The 18,822-nt window shown below is 37.6% G+C and overlaps 1 protein-coding gene across 2 annotated transcripts; it reads right to left on the bottom strand.

Moving 5' to 3' along the window:
* Nucleotides 1-5,642: 5,642 nt before the first annotated feature.
* C9orf72 (C9orf72-SMCR8 complex subunit) lies at nucleotides 5,643-18,405 on the bottom strand (the record flags this gene model as incomplete). 2 transcript variants are annotated; one of them, XM_082013147.1, is made up of 10 exons in its annotated part: nucleotides 5,643-5,829; nucleotides 5,912-6,021; nucleotides 6,555-6,612; nucleotides 7,064-7,356; nucleotides 8,064-8,180; nucleotides 11,522-11,594; nucleotides 13,121-13,185; nucleotides 13,824-13,919; nucleotides 14,822-14,881; nucleotides 17,962-18,405. In XM_082013147.1, 10 exons carry the CDS (start codon nucleotides 18,403-18,405, stop codon nucleotides 5,643-5,645), a joined length of 1,503 nt encoding a protein of 500 aa, XP_081869273.1. The 2 variants fall into 2 exon arrangements, with proteins under 2 accessions (XP_081869273.1, XP_081869274.1); XM_082013148.1 differs by having other exon boundaries at nucleotides 7,121-7,356.
* Between the last annotated feature and the right edge of the window lie 417 nt (nucleotides 18,406-18,822).

The following is an 18,822-nucleotide window of genomic DNA, read 5'->3' as shown; positions in this document are numbered from 1 at the left end:
TGCATTGTTATTTAATGGCAAGCTGGTGTATCTGATTGCCCAGATCACTTAGCATTTTGCTGTCCTACACATTTCCTTCTAGTACACTAGAAGGAAATCAGTAATCAACAAACATGTTAATCAGTTTGCATCAGCTACCTCTCGAGTCTCCAACCTGAAGGGGAAGTGTCAGGCCTTGGCAGTAATGATGCTAAAAGCAAACTGAACCCAAAATGTTCCTCAGCCTGCCAGTGCCCAATTCTCTGCCAAAAACTGGTATGAAGTTAATTAGTCATTACTTACTGTCCAGGTCCTTTGTATTCTGTGTGGTTTGTCAGGGCAGCTCCCCTTGGCTACTAAAAAATCCCCAAATGCCAGAAGGTCCTCGCTCCGGAATCTAGGTTATCAGAAATTATTTCCAAATACTGCTGTCACAGAGATAGGACAGAGAAGGCCAGCAGGAGACAAAGTGATGCAGGATTAACCTCCAGTGAAGAAGCAGCCTGAGACAGAGGGAGATCTCAGCAAGGACAAATGCCTTTGCATCCCCATGGATGAATGCAGAAGGCTGAAACTGCAGTTTCATCAGTCAGCTACACTACTCAACATTTTGGCAGAGATATTGAATTACTGTGTGTGTAAGATTCAGTAGTAAATTTCAGTATTCCCTGACCTATAATTTCTTATGTTGCTGCTTCTACTGAAAACCAAAAGTGTGGCAACCATTAGTTGTATTTAACTGGAGCTAGAAAAGACACTCTGTTGTAATATAAGACAATTTTCTAAATGGAAGGAAGCTGGTATTGAACTTAAAGTTTCACAAATTAGTTTTTGGCTGTTGTACATTTTCAAAAATTCTGGCTTGTTAGATATAGGCTAGGAATGATGCTTCAGACATTTGCCTTTGAGATATCACTGCTTCACAGCATCACGCTTTTACTTTGACACTCAGCCAAAAATTATCTTAAGTAATTTTACGTAATTATCCTTGCTTATATGTCTACATTCCTCTCTCTTAAAAGTCTTTGCTTCCTTGCTACAAATAGATGTTTCTACAAAAAGTCCTGATTAGCCCTTATGTTTCAAGTAAAGGATATGCTGCCATTAATTTTAACATATATGCTAGACCCAGTAGATACCATATTCCTGATACCTAAACTTTTCTCTCTGGAATTCATATATTAGTGCACCCAGAATTTCACTGGTGACTCCAGGGCCACCTTTAAGCTCTCGCACACCTGAGCTCTTGCAGTAGAGTTTTTTCAGTTCTTGCTTTTATCTGTACCATTGGAGATACTCAGAACTGACCAGACGATGCCATGAGCATCATGGAGGTTGGCCTGGTCCAAGCAGGGGGTTGGACCCACTGCCCTCCAGAGGTCACTGCCCACCTCAGCTGTTCTCCGGTTCTAAGCAACGGTGACTGCAGCCTGTCTGCGTGACCATAGCACCACAGGGCAGTGCGGGCCGGCAGGGACCTCGGGAGGTCTCCAGTCTGACCCCTGCCCAGAGCAGGCTCAGTCGTGGGGTCAGACTGGGTTGCTCAGGGCATTATCCCGTGGGGGCTGCAAACCCCTCAAGGAGGGAGAGGGCACCACCACCTGGGCCCCGGCCCTGCCCAGCTGTTCTCATGGGGAAGAAACTTTCCCCTATCTCCAGCCTCTCTGGACCTGCCAGCTCATGGCCCACCAGGGCCTTCTCCTCAGAGCTGCCCCTGGTCTCACTGGCATGGCTGCCAGGGCTCTGCCTGCCCAGCAGACCTGTCCTTTGCTCCCACTGGTCCAGGTCCCTCTGGAAAGCAGCCCTGCCCCTGTGCATATCAACTGCTCTCCCCGGGGTTTTGTGTCACCAGCCAACCTGACAGGGTGCACTTGGTCATCTTGCCAGGTCATGGATAGAGATGTTGAACAGGACAGGCCCTGGGGCAGACCCTGAGGGACACCATGGGGCACTAGCCTCCAGGCAGATAAGAGCCAGTGACCAACAACCTCTGAGCCTGACCACGCAACCAGGTATTTACCCCCTTGGTGGGGCACCCGCCCAAAGCCAAACATCCAGCTTGGCTACAAGGACAATGTGGGACAGTGCTGGAAGCCTTGCTGAAGTCAATGTAAATGATATCCCCTGTTCTCCACTTGTCCGCAAATCTAGTCATTTTATCACAGAAAGCAATGAGGCGCGTGAAGCATTATTCACACTTAAGTCATGCCCTGCCAACAGTTCCCCCTCACCTTCTTCTCCTTCATACGGCAAGTCATGTGCTCCAAGAGGACACATGCCATGACATAAACCTGCAGTTCCCCAGATTGTCTTCTGGCCTTTTTCTGGTTGTCAGGGACCTCCTCCACCTACATGACAATAAAGATAGGAACATCTAAAAGAAAGGAACAATTACCAGTTGCCATTCCATGCTGTTTAAGTGGAAATTTCTCTTTCCACTGATCTTTTCTTTGAAAACCTGCCCTATGCTAATTGAAGTTTATGAGCTTAAATATACATATATTATAATCGAATAATAGAGCTACCCTGCTAAAAGTTCATGCAGGGTAGCTCTATTGTTTTAGTTAGAACTGAAGTCAGACTTACTTGATGGTCATTGTCAGGATTGTGTCCTGTTTCATACTTCTGAACTTTAATTGAAGTCTTCTGTGTTTGAAACCTCTGGACATGCATATGAACAGCATGGCTTTGAGAAGCAAGATAATTACTTCCTTTAATCAAAGCATCACATGAGTGACCTTGTAAATAAGGACATGCTGCCACCAAGTTTCCTTGGTGCTTTGCCCAAGCAGGAGGTGTAAGAGTGTAGCTCTATGTCATGACAGAGGTAAACCACACAACCATGTTCTTTTCACAAGAAAAAACTACTCTAACATACTAATGCATGTGGTTTATCCCTCTCTACTGTTGAAGAGAGGACAAAGCACAATTCTTTGTAGGCTCTGATTAGACAACAGAGGTCAGCAACATGCCTGTATGAGATAGCCCTCATATTTTGGACCACTTTCCTTTGTCTTCACAGATCAAATAGGAAGAGAAATCTTTCTAACATCTTTTCCCAGTAGAGAATGGAGTGTAGACATCCTGGCACTCTATATTGGTGTATCCTACTGGTGGCTCAGGGATGAGAACATTATCAAAATACCCATTTTGCTCTGGAATAAAACTGACATTACAACATATTGATATATAGACTGGGAATATCCTCTGTGGTCCTAACAAATAAAACATTCCAGTGGATGTCTTTCTGTGCTGCCTTTGCAGGTATGCAAAGACCAGGAATCAAGATCAGGGAAAATGTGTTACTGAAAATGTGCTAAAACACTACTCTCCTTTCAAATCCATCTGGAAGAGAAAAACTTGCCCTATTCCTTTAGCTGTAAGAAACTAAAATCCTGAAGAAAGGTATTCACTGACTGCTAGATGCAAGTGAACTCCTTAAAACGTTTATGAATTCTCACATATGGGATTAAGACTTCTTAAGAGTAGAGGCTAAATTCTTATTTGAGCACATCAGAAGCATAGCAAGTCACACCAGTCTCAGCTTGAGAGGAGTTAAGTCCCTAAGAGAAATGAGGAACTAGGTAACATATGACTTTCTATCAATGACAGTCTGTGATTCACCACCTCAGCATTTCTAACTCAGTAAGAAGGAAAAAGGTTTCTTCTTTATTTCAAAGGATAAAAGATAATGATTCTATCAGATACGGAACAGAAATTCTATGAAATAATCAGCAGCAATTATAGTTAAAAATTGTGCATGAATTTTATTATAATACTTTTTGTTTCCTGAGCAAGATTTACAACACAACATGCAGATGCATTTAATAATTTACTTCACTATACATTCTGCACTCGCGACAGTGCACTTGTGACAGTTGTGCAACAAAAGTAGCACTTGAGAAAGTTTCCAGCTTTCAGTAATTTCAAAAAGTGACAGCATCTTCAGTAAACAAACAGAGCTTTACTAGTTACTAGTGTCAGTGTTAAGTTTCCAGTGCCTATCAAGCCAAAGTGATTAATTTCAGCAGCACATTTAAGGCTCTTTAGACTTCAACGTAACTTCTACATTAGAAGTTTCAGCAGTGTTCATTACATTTTTTTTCACAATCTTAAGACATAAGAGTAAAAACTTAGCACTATCAGGCTCTGCTCTAATGGATCAATTGACTAAAAGCACAGAAGGAAATAATAATGGTAGGAAGACAGGCAATCTCAGTACAAGTATGTCAGCATAATTTTGACAAGTTCTTTTGATGAAGCACTGAGCTCATTGCAAGAGCCTTACATACCACATACAGAAAAAAATGGCTCCACAAAATGTAATTACTTATTCAGCCACGTAATGCTGAGGATGTTCATTCACAAAAATGGTGCGCAGCTGGGGCTCAATTCCATGTACAACATGCAGTACAGATATATCACTGACTTCAAGGTAACACACACCAACCATGTGTCAAAACTAAAAGAAATGGGTCTGGATTAACCTGACACCACACTGCTCTACATGCTAGTAAGAAAGAAAGTTTGAGGCATACAAACAGGAAATGTGTTTTTATTGTCAAGCAAAGCAAAGCTGGAGATGTGCTAAGATGAACTAAGAAGACTTCCAAGATTATTGACTAGAATTCACTTATTAAAATAGTAATCACATTAGTTCATAGCTGTGCTCATCTCTGAATTAAGGATTACTAAATATACTAATGGCAATGTAAAAAAAAATTACTGTTTTGTCTTTTAGTTTGGCATCACCTTGGTGTTCTTTAGGAAGGTCTAATACTTTAATCTGAGCCATATCCTAACAATGGAAAAAACAGCAGCAATTTACAGACAGAAAGACTGACAACTGCTGCTGAATGAAGTTTTCTGTTTTGTGTTTTGAAAGAGCTCAATTACGCTGGATCACTGAACACTGCACTGCAGGATGACCCAACAATCTGTCACAGAGTATCCTGGCTGGTACTTACATACACAAAGCTGCTTAAATCATGACCCAGTCCCCCTGTGCAGAGTGCTCCTATTTAAGCTGCTAATACTCAATAGTTTGCACACAAGAATAGCACTTTGTAGTATATTAAAAATCCCAAACACCTTTAAATGCTCTAAATGAAGGAGACAGTAGTGTTAAAAAGGGAGATGAGGAAAGATGTATTTCAGATTTGTACCATGTACATACGAACAAACACTTTAAGAAACCTTTTGAAACTTTTGGAAGGGCCCCATTCCACAAGCCCCATGATTAGAGGACGTACATATTGTTGTCTGTGGAAATATTAAAAATACTGACGGACCAGAACAGGTAAAAGCTGATACACACCTAAAGGAAGTCTCTGGGGCAAAGAAAATTAAAATGCTTCCCTTTAATGTACACCAAAATGTTCAAATTTATCTACTAAGCCCATAGGGCAAACGAACCTCTCGTAGTATCCATTTTTACTGTTAAAAAAAGCCCACAGAAGAGGTGGATTCCTTAAAATCATGCCTGTCTGGCTAAGATGATATTCCCTCTAACAAGACCCTCCTTCTTCAGACAGACTGTAGTGTTACTGTGCCCCCAACACTCCATCCCCAGTCAAGTCTATGATTGTCATGATTGTGGTGGTCACACTGACGGATTTCTTTTCGTGCAAGACTGCATCAGTACACATTGGCAGTGGAGAACTTTAAAACGTCATGAGCATATCACGTTCTTGCATGCTAGTGTAGAACGGCCTCCCAAAGAGAAAGGAATGTAGACCTGGTTTAATCTTCTCAGCCAAAGCCATTATTATGTTAAGATCGCCCTCTGCTGTTAAGTCAAGATCTATCTTTAAGCTGCGAAGAGACTTAAAAGGTTTTTTCCCTTTTTGCCTGTAAGAAAATAAAAAAGAGTGTTGGAAAAAAGAACAGAGGACGTTTCTCCATGCCTGGTTTCTATTACCTGTTCACTTACGTGTCATCCTCTATGTATTTTATTAAAGTTAAGGCTTTTCTGTGAAGGACTAGCAGAAATTGTGCAAGGAAGGTACTCCTTAGAGACAAGCCAGGCTTCAGATGAAAGATCTGTTAAAAATTATACCAGAAAATTAAGTATAAAATGGAAATTCAAGAATCATTTTAAGAATGTGGAATATACAGAAACATTGCATACACATATAACATATCCTTAATTATAGCAAAACAGGCACATTAATAGCAGATTTGTAGATATACTCAACATTCATTCTTAGTTTTCTAGCTGCTCAGATGCAATAAATTAAGCTGGTTTACAATTCTGTTTGGATAAAGTATTATTTCCTTTTTAAAATTATCTGAAATTAATCCTAGTCAGGTAGATTTCTCAATACTGTAATTGTAGACACTTGCACAGCAACAGAAAATGTGCATTGCTTTTCACGTGTAAGAAGTTTCAGTATTTTACTAATACTACAATAACACCAGTATTTTTCTCACTAGTTATGCAGAGAAGAATCATACCATTAGTATGAAAAAGAGCTACCAGGCCAGCAAATTATTTATTCATGTTAAATTATCTGTTGCTAGGGCTCAAAGTACTGAACTTTAGTTCTTGTTCTTTCTGAAAAAGCAACAATTACCTGATCCAGGAAGGCTTTTACTAATGTATCTCGATGAAGGATATCTTGAAAGACATTTCTATAGAAATGAAAGCAAACAAACATGTGAGGTAATGGCGTGAAGGGACACTAACTGTCCAGAAGTTGTGCACAGAATAGCATTACTGTTTACAATCTGGCAGAAATTAAAAGTGAATTCCAAATTTTAGTGAATTATAATCCTGCTATTTTTAAAGGTAATACAGAAATTTGAATCCAAACTTTCAAATGAAGAGAACTAAACCCAGGAAAGCCACTGGGCATCATCAAATACACTTAGCTCTGTTATACCCCTAATTAAAACAAGAATAAAATTAACATAACATGGTCAGAAGTATCACTGAAAATGAATGTCAATAATATTTAATGTAACAAAACTACTAATGTAACTGGTAAATTCCTCCAAAATAAATGCACCTTCCAGAGCTGAAGGAGCTACTTAAAAGCCAAAAAACCTCATGTACTTTATTTGAAAGTACACTTTGTACTACTTTACTCTGTTGTCCCAAATCAAGTAACTTTGAAAGATGTGAGAGAAGAGTACATACAAATCAGGTGTGAAACTCTCATCTGTGTGTATAATATGATCCTGAGACATTTCTTCATCTGAATTAGCTCTCCAAAATGCTGTCAGCTCAGATCTCATATATCGTCGTTGGTTATAGATGTGTTCATGACAAGGGGGCATTTGCTTCACTGTATTGACATCTACATCTATATGTGTAGTAGGATATGGGGCATACATTACTTGACGGAAGGGCAACACAAAGCTTCCCGTTGCATCCTGTTTTAGTGAAAAAAAATCATTCTTCTAGTTAGTTTACAAAAAACATCACAAAGTTACATTGGACAAAACAATATTAAAGCATCATGCCTAGATTTTAAATCCCATTTTTGAGACATGTTTTGTTTTGAGAGAACTGGTGACTGTAGCCCAGTAAAAAGTCCTTCATACTGGATGATTCCCTTAATGTAATAGTGAAAAGAGGTACTGAAGTAACCTGTGTATTACAGTATTGCATCATTTGTTTTGTGAGCCCATTAACATTACAGTACTGTATTTATCTGGTAAGTTTAGGCTGCTCGCTAGAGCAAGAAACATTATTTTTCTATTCATCTTCACCTGTGGCTAGAGCCTTTTTAAAATATCTGGAAACTGTAGGACTGGTGGACTGTTCTTTTTTTTGGTACAGCAAAAAACCTCAATGCCTTTTGGGATTCTAGCCCATTCCATTGTACCTCAAAGTACAGAAACAATTCTGGACAATACTCACGAAACAGATGTGGCAGAGAAAAGACTGGCTTGGAATTTTAGCACACAAATAGTTACAAGGAAAGCTATAGCACAAGAAAGGAATCAAGGCAAGATGACATACTTCTTTGAACATGAATGGGTGTATGTGTGTCCATACCATATGCACACACATACACATACACTGAAGAATGTTCTTAAAACTACAGAAGAATAGAACTTATCGTAAGCGTACTTACTTTGAGTAAGCCTTGAACAAAAAGTCCCGACTCGTATTTGAAAGAAGACTCATTTCTACAGAGCCTGGAACACTTGCGCTCTGAAGGCTTAAGAAACAGACACAATGTTCTCACAATCTGCATTAAAAAGAACAGTTTTGAAAAATATGAAAATGTAAGGAATGAAATGATCTTCAACTGCAATTTCTGACTAGAATGTAAAAAAGTTCATAAAGCTTTTTAGAAAATGCCAAAATTTTACCAAGGTCACAGAATAGTGACATGCTTAAATTATTAAGCTGTAAGCCACATTACTCCAACTTCTTGTAAAATGAAGAAAAGATCCAACACTTTTTGGCAATGTTTGTTTTACAGCCAACTATGTAGCACAAATCACTTTTTCCTGCTGCTATGTCTTCCTATTACATAAACATGAGTTACTGTGATTACTTTCCTAGCCTTTTAAGCCTCTTACTTTATTCATTCCATAATGAAACAGCAGCTATTGTCTCCAATCAGGCACAGTCAATTTCCTAAATAAGTATCCATGCTTATTTCCTCAGTAATTTCCTCAAACTCTCCATTAAAAGCAACAAAGGTACTTCATTATACATTTTCAAACTCCTGTGCTGCAACACAAGTAATCATCTCCAAATACAAACATGTATTCCATTCTGCTAATCTTTCAGTCTTAACCTGTGGTGTCCTATAGGTGTCTCTAAGGTGTTTGAGAAGGCTCTGTCCTTGCACAATGTGTTTATGCAGTACCTAAAATAATGACAACCTAGTTTCTGACTAATGCTTTTTGCCATTTCAGCAAGATGCAGTAGGTGTTTTTTTTTACTTTAAGGAAAGCTAAAGTATGCCATTAAAGAAAGCAGTTAGTTCATAACAGCTGCATCATGACACAAAGAGCACACTGCTGATAAGAACCTGTGCAGAATTTATGAAATTTACCCTGGATGTATATTGAGACTCACCTTCTTCTAGACTGCATTCTTCCTACACTGTCTAGCTTATCAATACATTATTTTACATACTCGTAACCATTTAGACCTTAAAGCCTTTTAATTAATTATTTAATGAACTATAAACTTTTAAGCTTTTTATAACCATTTAAACCTTTAACATTTCCTCTATTATGCTAACTTAATCATGTGCAAATCTTACATCCCTGAAACAATACATATTAACGGAGGTTAGTTGATTTCCGCTATGAACTGAGAATTTTCTTTTCTCTGGTTCTCCTGTTGCTCGTGATTATTTTGAGGATCAGCATTTACTGTTCATTTGACCAGAGGTGCTTTCCCATCACTGCCAATATGCACAAAACAATACGTTCCCCCCCCCCATTTTCATAAAGCATCACGAACTGCTTATTTCAAAGCACAGGTTCACTGAAGGTGCCTTGAATTTTTTAAAAAGACGGCTATTATATTTCATTGCAGCAAGGAGTCCTACATGCTATAAAATACCTAATATGTATAGTCTACCATTAATATATAACACATTCAGCAGGCCCGCTGTTCTTAATTTTTACTTCACAGTGAAGCACTACACACAGATATATACAAAAATGCATAAACTTGGAGAATTAAAACGAGTTTTTCCTCAAAGGAAGGTGGTCCTTTCCAACCTTAGTGATTCTGTGATTCAGTCTTAGAAAATAAACCAGAGCTCAATATTAGTACATCACAATTAAAAGCATTATCGGACAGAAAAGCCCAATATACAAGGGCTTTCCCTATCAGAAAACGAAGTTACAGCTTCTCCACATGTACCACTGCAGCACCTGTCTCTCAGGATGTGGGACTATTGTTATTGCATGGCCCAGAGGCCCCAGTGTAAATTGAAAACTTGGAATGCTACAGAACTGCACAGAACCTTTCCCTCACAGCAGTATTGGTTACTCATTAAGTGCAGCTGCACCTAATACCTGAAGGTTCTAGGATTTACACTTTTATGAAAGCCTTCGTTTCATTCCCAGTTGCAGGGATATTCTAAACCAAAGAATTTATTAAAGGACTCAGCCACGAGTGTACAGAGGCAACTGATTTAGTGAAATACATTTTCTCACAAAGAAAACAACATTTTCTTCACGATTTGCCTCTGAATATCCTACCTGAAAATTAACTTCAGTGTTTTATTAAAAGGGATGGAGTAACACCCTAATTAAATGCAAGTCAAAGGGCAATCTCTCTGAACAAATGCTGATACATTGCACTATGATAAAAGGAAATATGCTTTAAGAAATACTTCAATGGACAGTAAACACAAGTGTATGTCTTTCAGGAATTGCTTTCAATTTATCTGAAACTAGCATTTTGGTATAATCAAAAAGCTACATACAAAAAAAGTACTTGGAAAATTCTGAATGAGGAAAACATCCTCATTTGATTTTTACTTCACATACTGGGTAAGCTTAAAAGAAGCATCAAGAAACTCTCCATTTACACCAAAATGTTATAGGAAAAGCAGTGCAGGTGATAGTTTCATATTGGTTCAAATATTTCATAACAAGCTTATAAGAGAGTTAAAAACAATAACAGCATGGGAAAAAATGTCTACCACAAAAACGTAATTATTTTCTTGTTCTGAAATGACAGCTTCCAAGCGTAACCTTTTTTCCTCCCAAATAGACCATAATGATGTATACACTCTTTCCCATTAAGAAGTACAGCTAATGCTGTTTATTGTTTCTAGACCTGAAAGCTCCTAAACAACCCTACTGATATGCTCCAGCAAGTATGAAACACTGAGTGCTTTGTTGCTACAAAACTCAGTTTTAGAGGTTTATATCTGTACTTTGCCTCCTTCTGGTTCTTATGGAAAGCTGAGTCAAACCTAATTTAAGATCTACCAGTTAAACTTCACACTTATTTACCAAGGAGTTTTAAACAGACTGAAGATGAACTCAACACAAACACAGCTACAAAGAAAAAAACACTGATATTGCTGGAATGGTTTAAGGTCCTAGTAAGCTTGCCTGTTTCAATAATGTGTGTGTGACTACAGACTCAACAGCTTTGAGGTTCCATGAAACACAAGCAGTTCCTGATGCAGAAGCACATTTATTCCCAGCATAAGAGAAATTACGCAGATACTAATCTCTTAAGAGTACACAGACAATACCCATTGACATAGCTGAACTGGGCAAGCCAGTTCAGATCCCTTCAATTTATACATTTTAGGTAACAAACCTAATTTTAAAAGCTCAGACTCTTTACTACTCAGTTATATACACTATCAATTAAATTAAATACATTGGTTTTCTTACAGTTGTCAGAATACAACTGATATGGCAATTTTCAGGCAGAACTATCAACTGCTAGGCCAATCACCTAAAGTAAGATAACCAGACAACAGTATTTCTGCCTACTTCAACCTCAAGTACGTTTATAGATAAACCTTGGAACAAGTAACACACTAACACTCCAAATAATCAGCATTTAAGTTTCGTTTATTAGAAAGTGCATCACCTTATTAACTTTTTCTGCGCTGCTTCCTACAACTACAGAACAACCACAGGTCTGCAGGTGTGAACTAATTGCACTGCAAATAAAAACAAACATAGGTTAATACATCTAATAAGACTTTTCAAATACAACAATTGTCATATTCACAAGAGACTGAAGTGCTCCTAGAATAAATATAGGACCTCACATAGCTGTGTAGGTTACTGCTGAAATCCAAAAGTTGAACAGTATCTACATTTTCATTTTGATGAATAAAAAGACTGTCACTCAGAACCTCAAAACACCGGTTGTCTCCTGCTACTATTTTAACTGTATTACAGAATCTGTATAGAATAATTCATCTAAAGTAACAGAAGACATATTAATAATGAAGGATTTGAAAGCATCTTGAAAGAAGATCTATTTAATGGTTGTCCTCATTTTCTGAAACTGTGGATCAGAACCCAGTTTTCAGAGACTTTGCAGGTGAACCGTTTTACTCTTAGGAACTATATAGGCAAGAGCAAGTCATAAGCTTGAGTCCCTCAGAACACACATAGGCATGTTAGAAATTGAGTGACCTTGTCTTGTGAGTTGTCAGCAGCAGAGAGGCTGCAGTAAATATACCTGGACTAACCTTGACAACTCTTAACTTGTCCTTAAGAAATTTCTGTTGAGGTTTCTTATACTCATCCTCCCTTTCCCCTTCACTTTCTCAAACCAACATCTGGCCCACAGCTTCCAAAGGCTAGACACTCAAGAAAGTCTAGATACTATTAAAAATTTTTCTCCAATATATGTGAATATACAAAAGTACATTTTTGCTATCTTACGGAAGGACACATTGCATGTGATTAACTAATTCTAATAAACACCTCTTATAAAGACTATAATAGTTACACTCAGACTCTGAAATCCTACAGGTGGACTTTATAGTGGACCTGCTACTATTTATCTTATCAAGTATATTCCAAGAATAAATTCAAGGCCAGCTAAGTACTTACAAATTCTTCCTTTGGGACAGAAATAGATTGAGTTTCATTTAGAAGTTACTAAGAAAGCATGACTGCTTATTTTAGAGGTTGGTATTGTTGATATGGCAGTTTATTTAGTTTAATCCATTTTTTATTCAATGACGTGTATAACTTCATACAACATTATATTTAAGACTTGAAATCTGAACCTAGATGAGCTGATAAGCTTTGCAGATAAGGTAAAAAGCAAACATACCATTAATGACTCTTATTCATAGTTTATGCAGTAAACACAACCCAGGTTTTTTGGTATTTCATAAAAATTTAAGACTTTGACTTAGAATTAAACATACATATCAAAGAAAAACTACATTTGCTAGGAATTCTATTATCAAGCAAATGACTCTGTGACAACATAGTCCAAAGAGATGCAGCTGTTAGCCTAGAGCCATTCTTCTAAAAAGAGAGCAACTTCTACAGCATTTTACAGGCAAAAATCTCTAAAAGCCCAGTACATGCCATCTTCCCCCCTCCTATAAAGAAAACTAATCTAATACATGTTCACATGCACATACAGATATATATAGATATATGCACACACACTTTTAAAGCATTTTACTACAGCATAAATCAAAACTGAAGTTCATACTTGAGGAGAAAGCCTTCATGGCAACTATCCCCAATGTCATCATCATTTAGCACTGTGTCACTTATCTGAAATGCAAGTAAATATAAACAAAGGTTAGACAAGGATCTGCAACACCATCCAATTATTTTTGTTTTTAATGATAGGTCGGAACTGTTTGAGTACTATTTAAGCTAAGTTGTAAGACTGCCCAAAAAAGCATAAGCCTTTCTGACTTCATCCAAAGCACTTTGAAAATGAGAAAGTCACTTGATTATTAAATGTTCTTCATCAGTCACAAGTCAGATTCCTTCCAGTGTTTTTTTTTTCCTATAACCTTGTCCAGAATACTTAAATTAATGCATGTGAGATCACTTCCGCTTCTTCCAGGAGAACACCACACTGAAACCAGTATCAACATTAAAACCATTTACCTACCCATTCATTTTGTTTTGCATTTCCATTCCACTCTTAAAAATGGTATCACCCTACGCAGTCAATTTTGCTAAGTGCTGACCATAAAACCCACTGCTAGTACGGTTACATTTACCGAACTAGAACAGTTATGTTAAACCATTCCCTACACCACTTAGGAGAGCTTGACAGGAAATAACTGAAGCGTACACGAATTTATGACAACTGCAGGGTTTTGTCTGCCAAAGAGAGTATCAAACTAGAATGCCAAAGCCACTTTTTTATTTGGAATGCAAAGAACATAACGACTTACATCTATGTCTTCCGGAACACTGTGTGATTTCATAGATGAAAGGAGTTCCATTACAGGAATGACTTCTCCTGTCAGCATTGGAATGATGCTCTGGCCCTGCGCAATAAATAAAATGCTTGAAGTAAAAGCACATTGTGCAGTATCAGAAGTTACTGCTAACATGAACTTGCAATATTACATTCACAACATCTTTAACTTCCTATTGTTTGGAAGTGTGGTATTGAGCACAAATTGATCCATAGACCTCTTGGGCTTTGCTTATCAGTAATTATGAACTGGTAACATACGTTTTGCTTCTCAACATCATGTCTAAAATGTATTTCCAGGGTCCTATGCTAATTTTCACAATCAGTTTGATTTGCCTAGACAAGAAGTATTTGGAGTGAGATAATTTGTTCATACCATATTATGCACAATTATCCTTAAGCATTTTAGATTCAAGTCTGATATTTTAACAACAAGAAGAAACCAAAAACAGGCATATTAGTTAGTTACATACAAAATTATCTGATTTATCTATCACAAGAAACTGAAGCCACAATTTCATTATTTACAGTTTCGGAAATAAATTCTTTTCACAGTGTTATCCATTACGTCTCCAACCCCATTCCAACATGGCAGACTTTGTATGTCTCTGTGACTCAAAAAGGTAATGCCCTAGTGAAAAACCATCCTTGACAGGAAGCGAGTATGAATCTATGGAAGCTACTACCTTTACAGAGCTTCAAGTTCAAGTAAATTACTTTCCTTTTCTGAAAGGTAATATTCTTCATAGATTTCCACTTTACCCATAAAGTGATGAAATATATTTTCCTTCAATGTTCAGAAATTCCATCATCCTATCTTCAGAAACTTTGCCTCCTGTCCTTAGCAGGTCATCAGCCAGTCCACAGTATCTTCCTGGATCCCAAAGACGCAGCACCAACTTCTACAGTCACCAGATGCAGTCAAATAGTTTTGTGATGGTGTGCCATACACATCAACCAGATGGCCCTTACCTGATCCTCCATTCTCTCCGTGCCTTCCAAGACAATCTTCTGGAAATGTTCTTGCCTCTCCTGAGCAAGAGAAGCAGTTAAATATAAACGCTCTGATATTTGTTTATATATGTATGCACACAACAGTCAAATGGTACAGTTTCTTCCCTGTGGAGTCATGCTTCTTAGATTCAAATGTCGACGTTCAAGTCTTTTTTTCTTTTACAGAGTTGACATCAGCAGGAAGTGGTGTCATTTTAAACAGATCAATGCTCCCTACTCTGTCCCCCACCACACCTCTCACATGCTTGGGTAGGAGAGGCAGGAAAGGAAGGGTGTGATGACAATAACAAAACATTAAGTTTCTTCATTACAGATCAAGAAAATGACAAATGATCAGATTATGGTGCAGAATTCCACTTTATGTATGGATTTTTATTTTCAAATGGATAAGGTACAGACTGATGGTTCCTGATGCAGCAAGAGAAAAATGCAGTCTCCAAAATGAGAAAAATTATTTGTTTGGGGAGGGTAGGAAAACTAGGACTTTTTATTTTCCACATCTTGAGACACTGACAAGTCTTAATAACATTGTTATATAACCAAGTACAGGAGACATGAAACCGTAATAAAATACACAAAACACAGTATACAAGAGACTGGACAAAGTTCTCAAACCAGACTCAGCAGCAGCTGAGTAGCACACTGCATTCAAAATGCAACTTACAATGGAATCAAGTTATTGTTCACAAAGAGAATTCGTCATTAATCACTAGAACAATCAATACAATACACAAAAAATAGAATATGCTGCAAGAACTAATGATATCTTTTGCTAGATGCCGGCAGGTTATTGCATTTTATTGGTTACTTATTAGTTTCCTGTCACTGAACTACTCGAAGTTGATCAAATGGGAGAAGAGTTTACCTAACTTTCTTTGAGTAGATGAATAGGGAACAAGCTACAGTAACTTGCCCTAAAGCAGTAATAAAATTTGTCTAACCATCTAGAAGAAGCATCGGTGAAAAACAACACTGGAATGAGGCAGATTCCTTTGGGGCACCTCCATCATTGAGTTCAGTGTCAGTGAAGTAAGACATCTTTGACAATGAAGATCTCTTGCTTTAAAAGAAGTCAGTCTTCATGAAGATAAGGCTGAGCAAAAGGTGTAAGCCACTTCTTTTTAAAAATATAACTGTTCAAAATTATTAGACAAACATCTGGAACATAAAATTGAAATAGATAAAAGGGATTTATAATTCCATATAGATGACTTGCTTGGAGTTGCTTGTCTGTCTTTGCCAGTCTGAACACTGTTCCATGTTTCTCCTAGTCCTGAGTTCAGAAGGTTTCTTCTCTGCTAAAGTCTAGCTGCAACTGTTGTCTGGCTCTACACAGAACTCATGAGAGCTGGTAACCACAACTGTTACAAATTCGAGAGCAGATACATAGTTCCTTTCAGATAGGACTTCAACATTTTTTTTGTTCTGTTGTAGCCATAGTTGCTGAACTGCCTCAAAACGCAAACTACAAAATGAGCCTTTTTTAATTCAATAATTATCATTCTACAACTCGTGTATAAATTTTAATCTAGATTTTTAAAGCAGTTTTCTCTCTTCTAGGTAAGGCTGCAGAACTGCAGATATATGCACGGATCTTTGATCTTCCTCAAAAGAAAAAAGACAGACAATAAATGTCTATTTCAGAATGTATCACTGTCTGAACTAACCCAGTTGAATTATCTGCTTCAAGAACATCTGGAAAAGAATGAAGACCTTCATGACTAATTTCTGAGGAAACTAGCAGAAAACATTTTTTTTGGTCAATCTCAATTGACCAAATCATAGCCACCTGAGGGCTATTTCTACTGTGGAAACATACAGATATGGAACAATGTCCAAAAGAGAGAAGAGGTACTGTAGTTAAGAATGATGGACAATTTCTATTTGAACACTCACATTAAAAGTCAGTACGAAGGACACTGAATGACCGAGAGGCAACATAATCAAAAACATGAGATAGCATTCACTTACGTCAAAAGCACTAACATCCAGCAGGCTTTCAGAAGACTAGAATAGGAATGAAATACTTGTGTTTCTACTATATTGAAAATTAACTTTCTGTCCTACCCTTCCCCTGAAAAATAAACCCTAGAAGTATCAAGAGCCAATGTGATGGAAAACACTGCCAGCCATCATCAGGCAATACAGCAAAAATCAATGCTGTTTGTTCATGTAGCAAAACGGAAACACCACCACAAAAATTAACATCAGCTGATTATTTCTGGAATCTTAATTAGTTCAGATAAGAGCACTCGAAAAGGAAGTTTAAAGTATGTTGATCAGAGGTCTCAGAACAAAAGAGGAACAAAACCTTTATCAGACAAACATGCATCACCACACACATTACAGCTGGCATGCAATCTGCTGCTCTAAGACAACTTGTACTCCATGAAGACAACAGGGATTTTAATTTTTATTATTAGAATATTATTTATTTTAAATAAAAATACATAACAATTTTCACTTAATAAGGAAATATCCATAATGTATCCCAAGGTAAGAGTTGCAATTCCTCAGAAAAATTTAGCATGTTTTCCTTTTTAGATTGTAGAAGTAGAAATATTTGGACTAAAGTAGATATATTTTCATGGTTCTCCCATTAGTTTTGCACAATTTTAATACCTGCCAAAATGCTTGTTGATACTCTTATTTTGAAAAATAAAACTGTAACAACAATGACAACATTAATTGCATCAGTTCCCTTTTCTGGACCTCAACAGTGAAAACAATGATTTCAAACACTGTACATGTACAATTCTACCTAACTTAAATACACTAATTAACACAGCTAAAAGCAACAATTTACATCAAATTGTATGAGAGATGAAAAACTGTACAGGATACCTGTTTCACCTAGATAGCCTGGTATAGGTTATATAATATTACCAGGATAAATCATGCAAGCAAAAAATCCCAGCCTTGAATTTGCTGACATATGGATAACTTTTAAACTTCAAAACTGTATACTCGTAGAGAGGTCAACCTCTTCTGAGTTTCTGTGTCTGGATTTCTAGATAAAAGGTGTCACAGAACCTTAATTCTTGCTTTTGCTCAAGACAACATGGACAACTGTTTTTAGTAATGAACAATAAACCTACCTTATGCATCCATATTCTTCCTTTCCTTATAATATGCGTTAACCTATCCACGCACACTCTGTGAAGTGGTAGGTAGAAGCCCAGTTCACTTTGTGGAAGTATAATTGATAGACCATATGTGCTTCTGTCTCCATTCCAGTTTCCATCAAAGATTAATGACACAATGATTACCCTTTTTTCTGCCAAGACGAAGAACTTCACATCTATTGCACCGCTTTCTGCATTCCGAAGTATTTCTCCGTTCAAGGTGTGGTTAGCAAGAAAAGTTATTTCACCATCACTGAGAAGTAGCTGTTCTGTCTTTGGGGCCCAGATATGCCGCACTCGGGGGCCAAGAATATTATCCCAGTAAGCAAAAGTTGCAGCTAATAAAGGTGACTCGCCATTCAAAGAGATTTCTGTTTTAGCAACTGCAGGAGACGGTGGTGGACAAAGAGCTGACATGTCTGTTTCCTCTCTTGTGTGTAACTGAAATGCTTACATTACCTAAAAAAAAGTTTTAATAGAAAAAAACCAAAGTTACAGAGGCTCTCATTATTATCTTACCTTCTTTTGCTTCCAAATAAGACTTAAAGAGACAACCTGGCTTCTATACCTGACACTTCATTCAAGAGTCATAGAATCATTAAGGTTGGAAAGGATCTCTAACATCATCAAGGCCAACCATCAACCCATCACCACCATGCCCACTAAACCATGTCCCAAAGTGCCATGTCTACATGTTTTTGAACACTTCCAGTGATGGTGACTCCACCGCCTCCCTGGGCAGCCTGTTCCACGCCTGACCACTCTTTCAGTACAGACATTTTTCCCAATAGTCAATCTATACCTTCCCTGGCACAACTTGAGGCCGTTTCCTCT

This window comes from Phaethon aethereus (assembly GCF_964289735.1).
Source record: "Phaethon aethereus genome assembly, chromosome: Z".
Classification (NCBI taxonomy): Eukaryota; Metazoa; Chordata; class Aves; order Phaethontiformes; family Phaethontidae; genus Phaethon; species Phaethon aethereus.
This window is presented reverse-complemented; position numbering and strand designations above follow the sequence as displayed.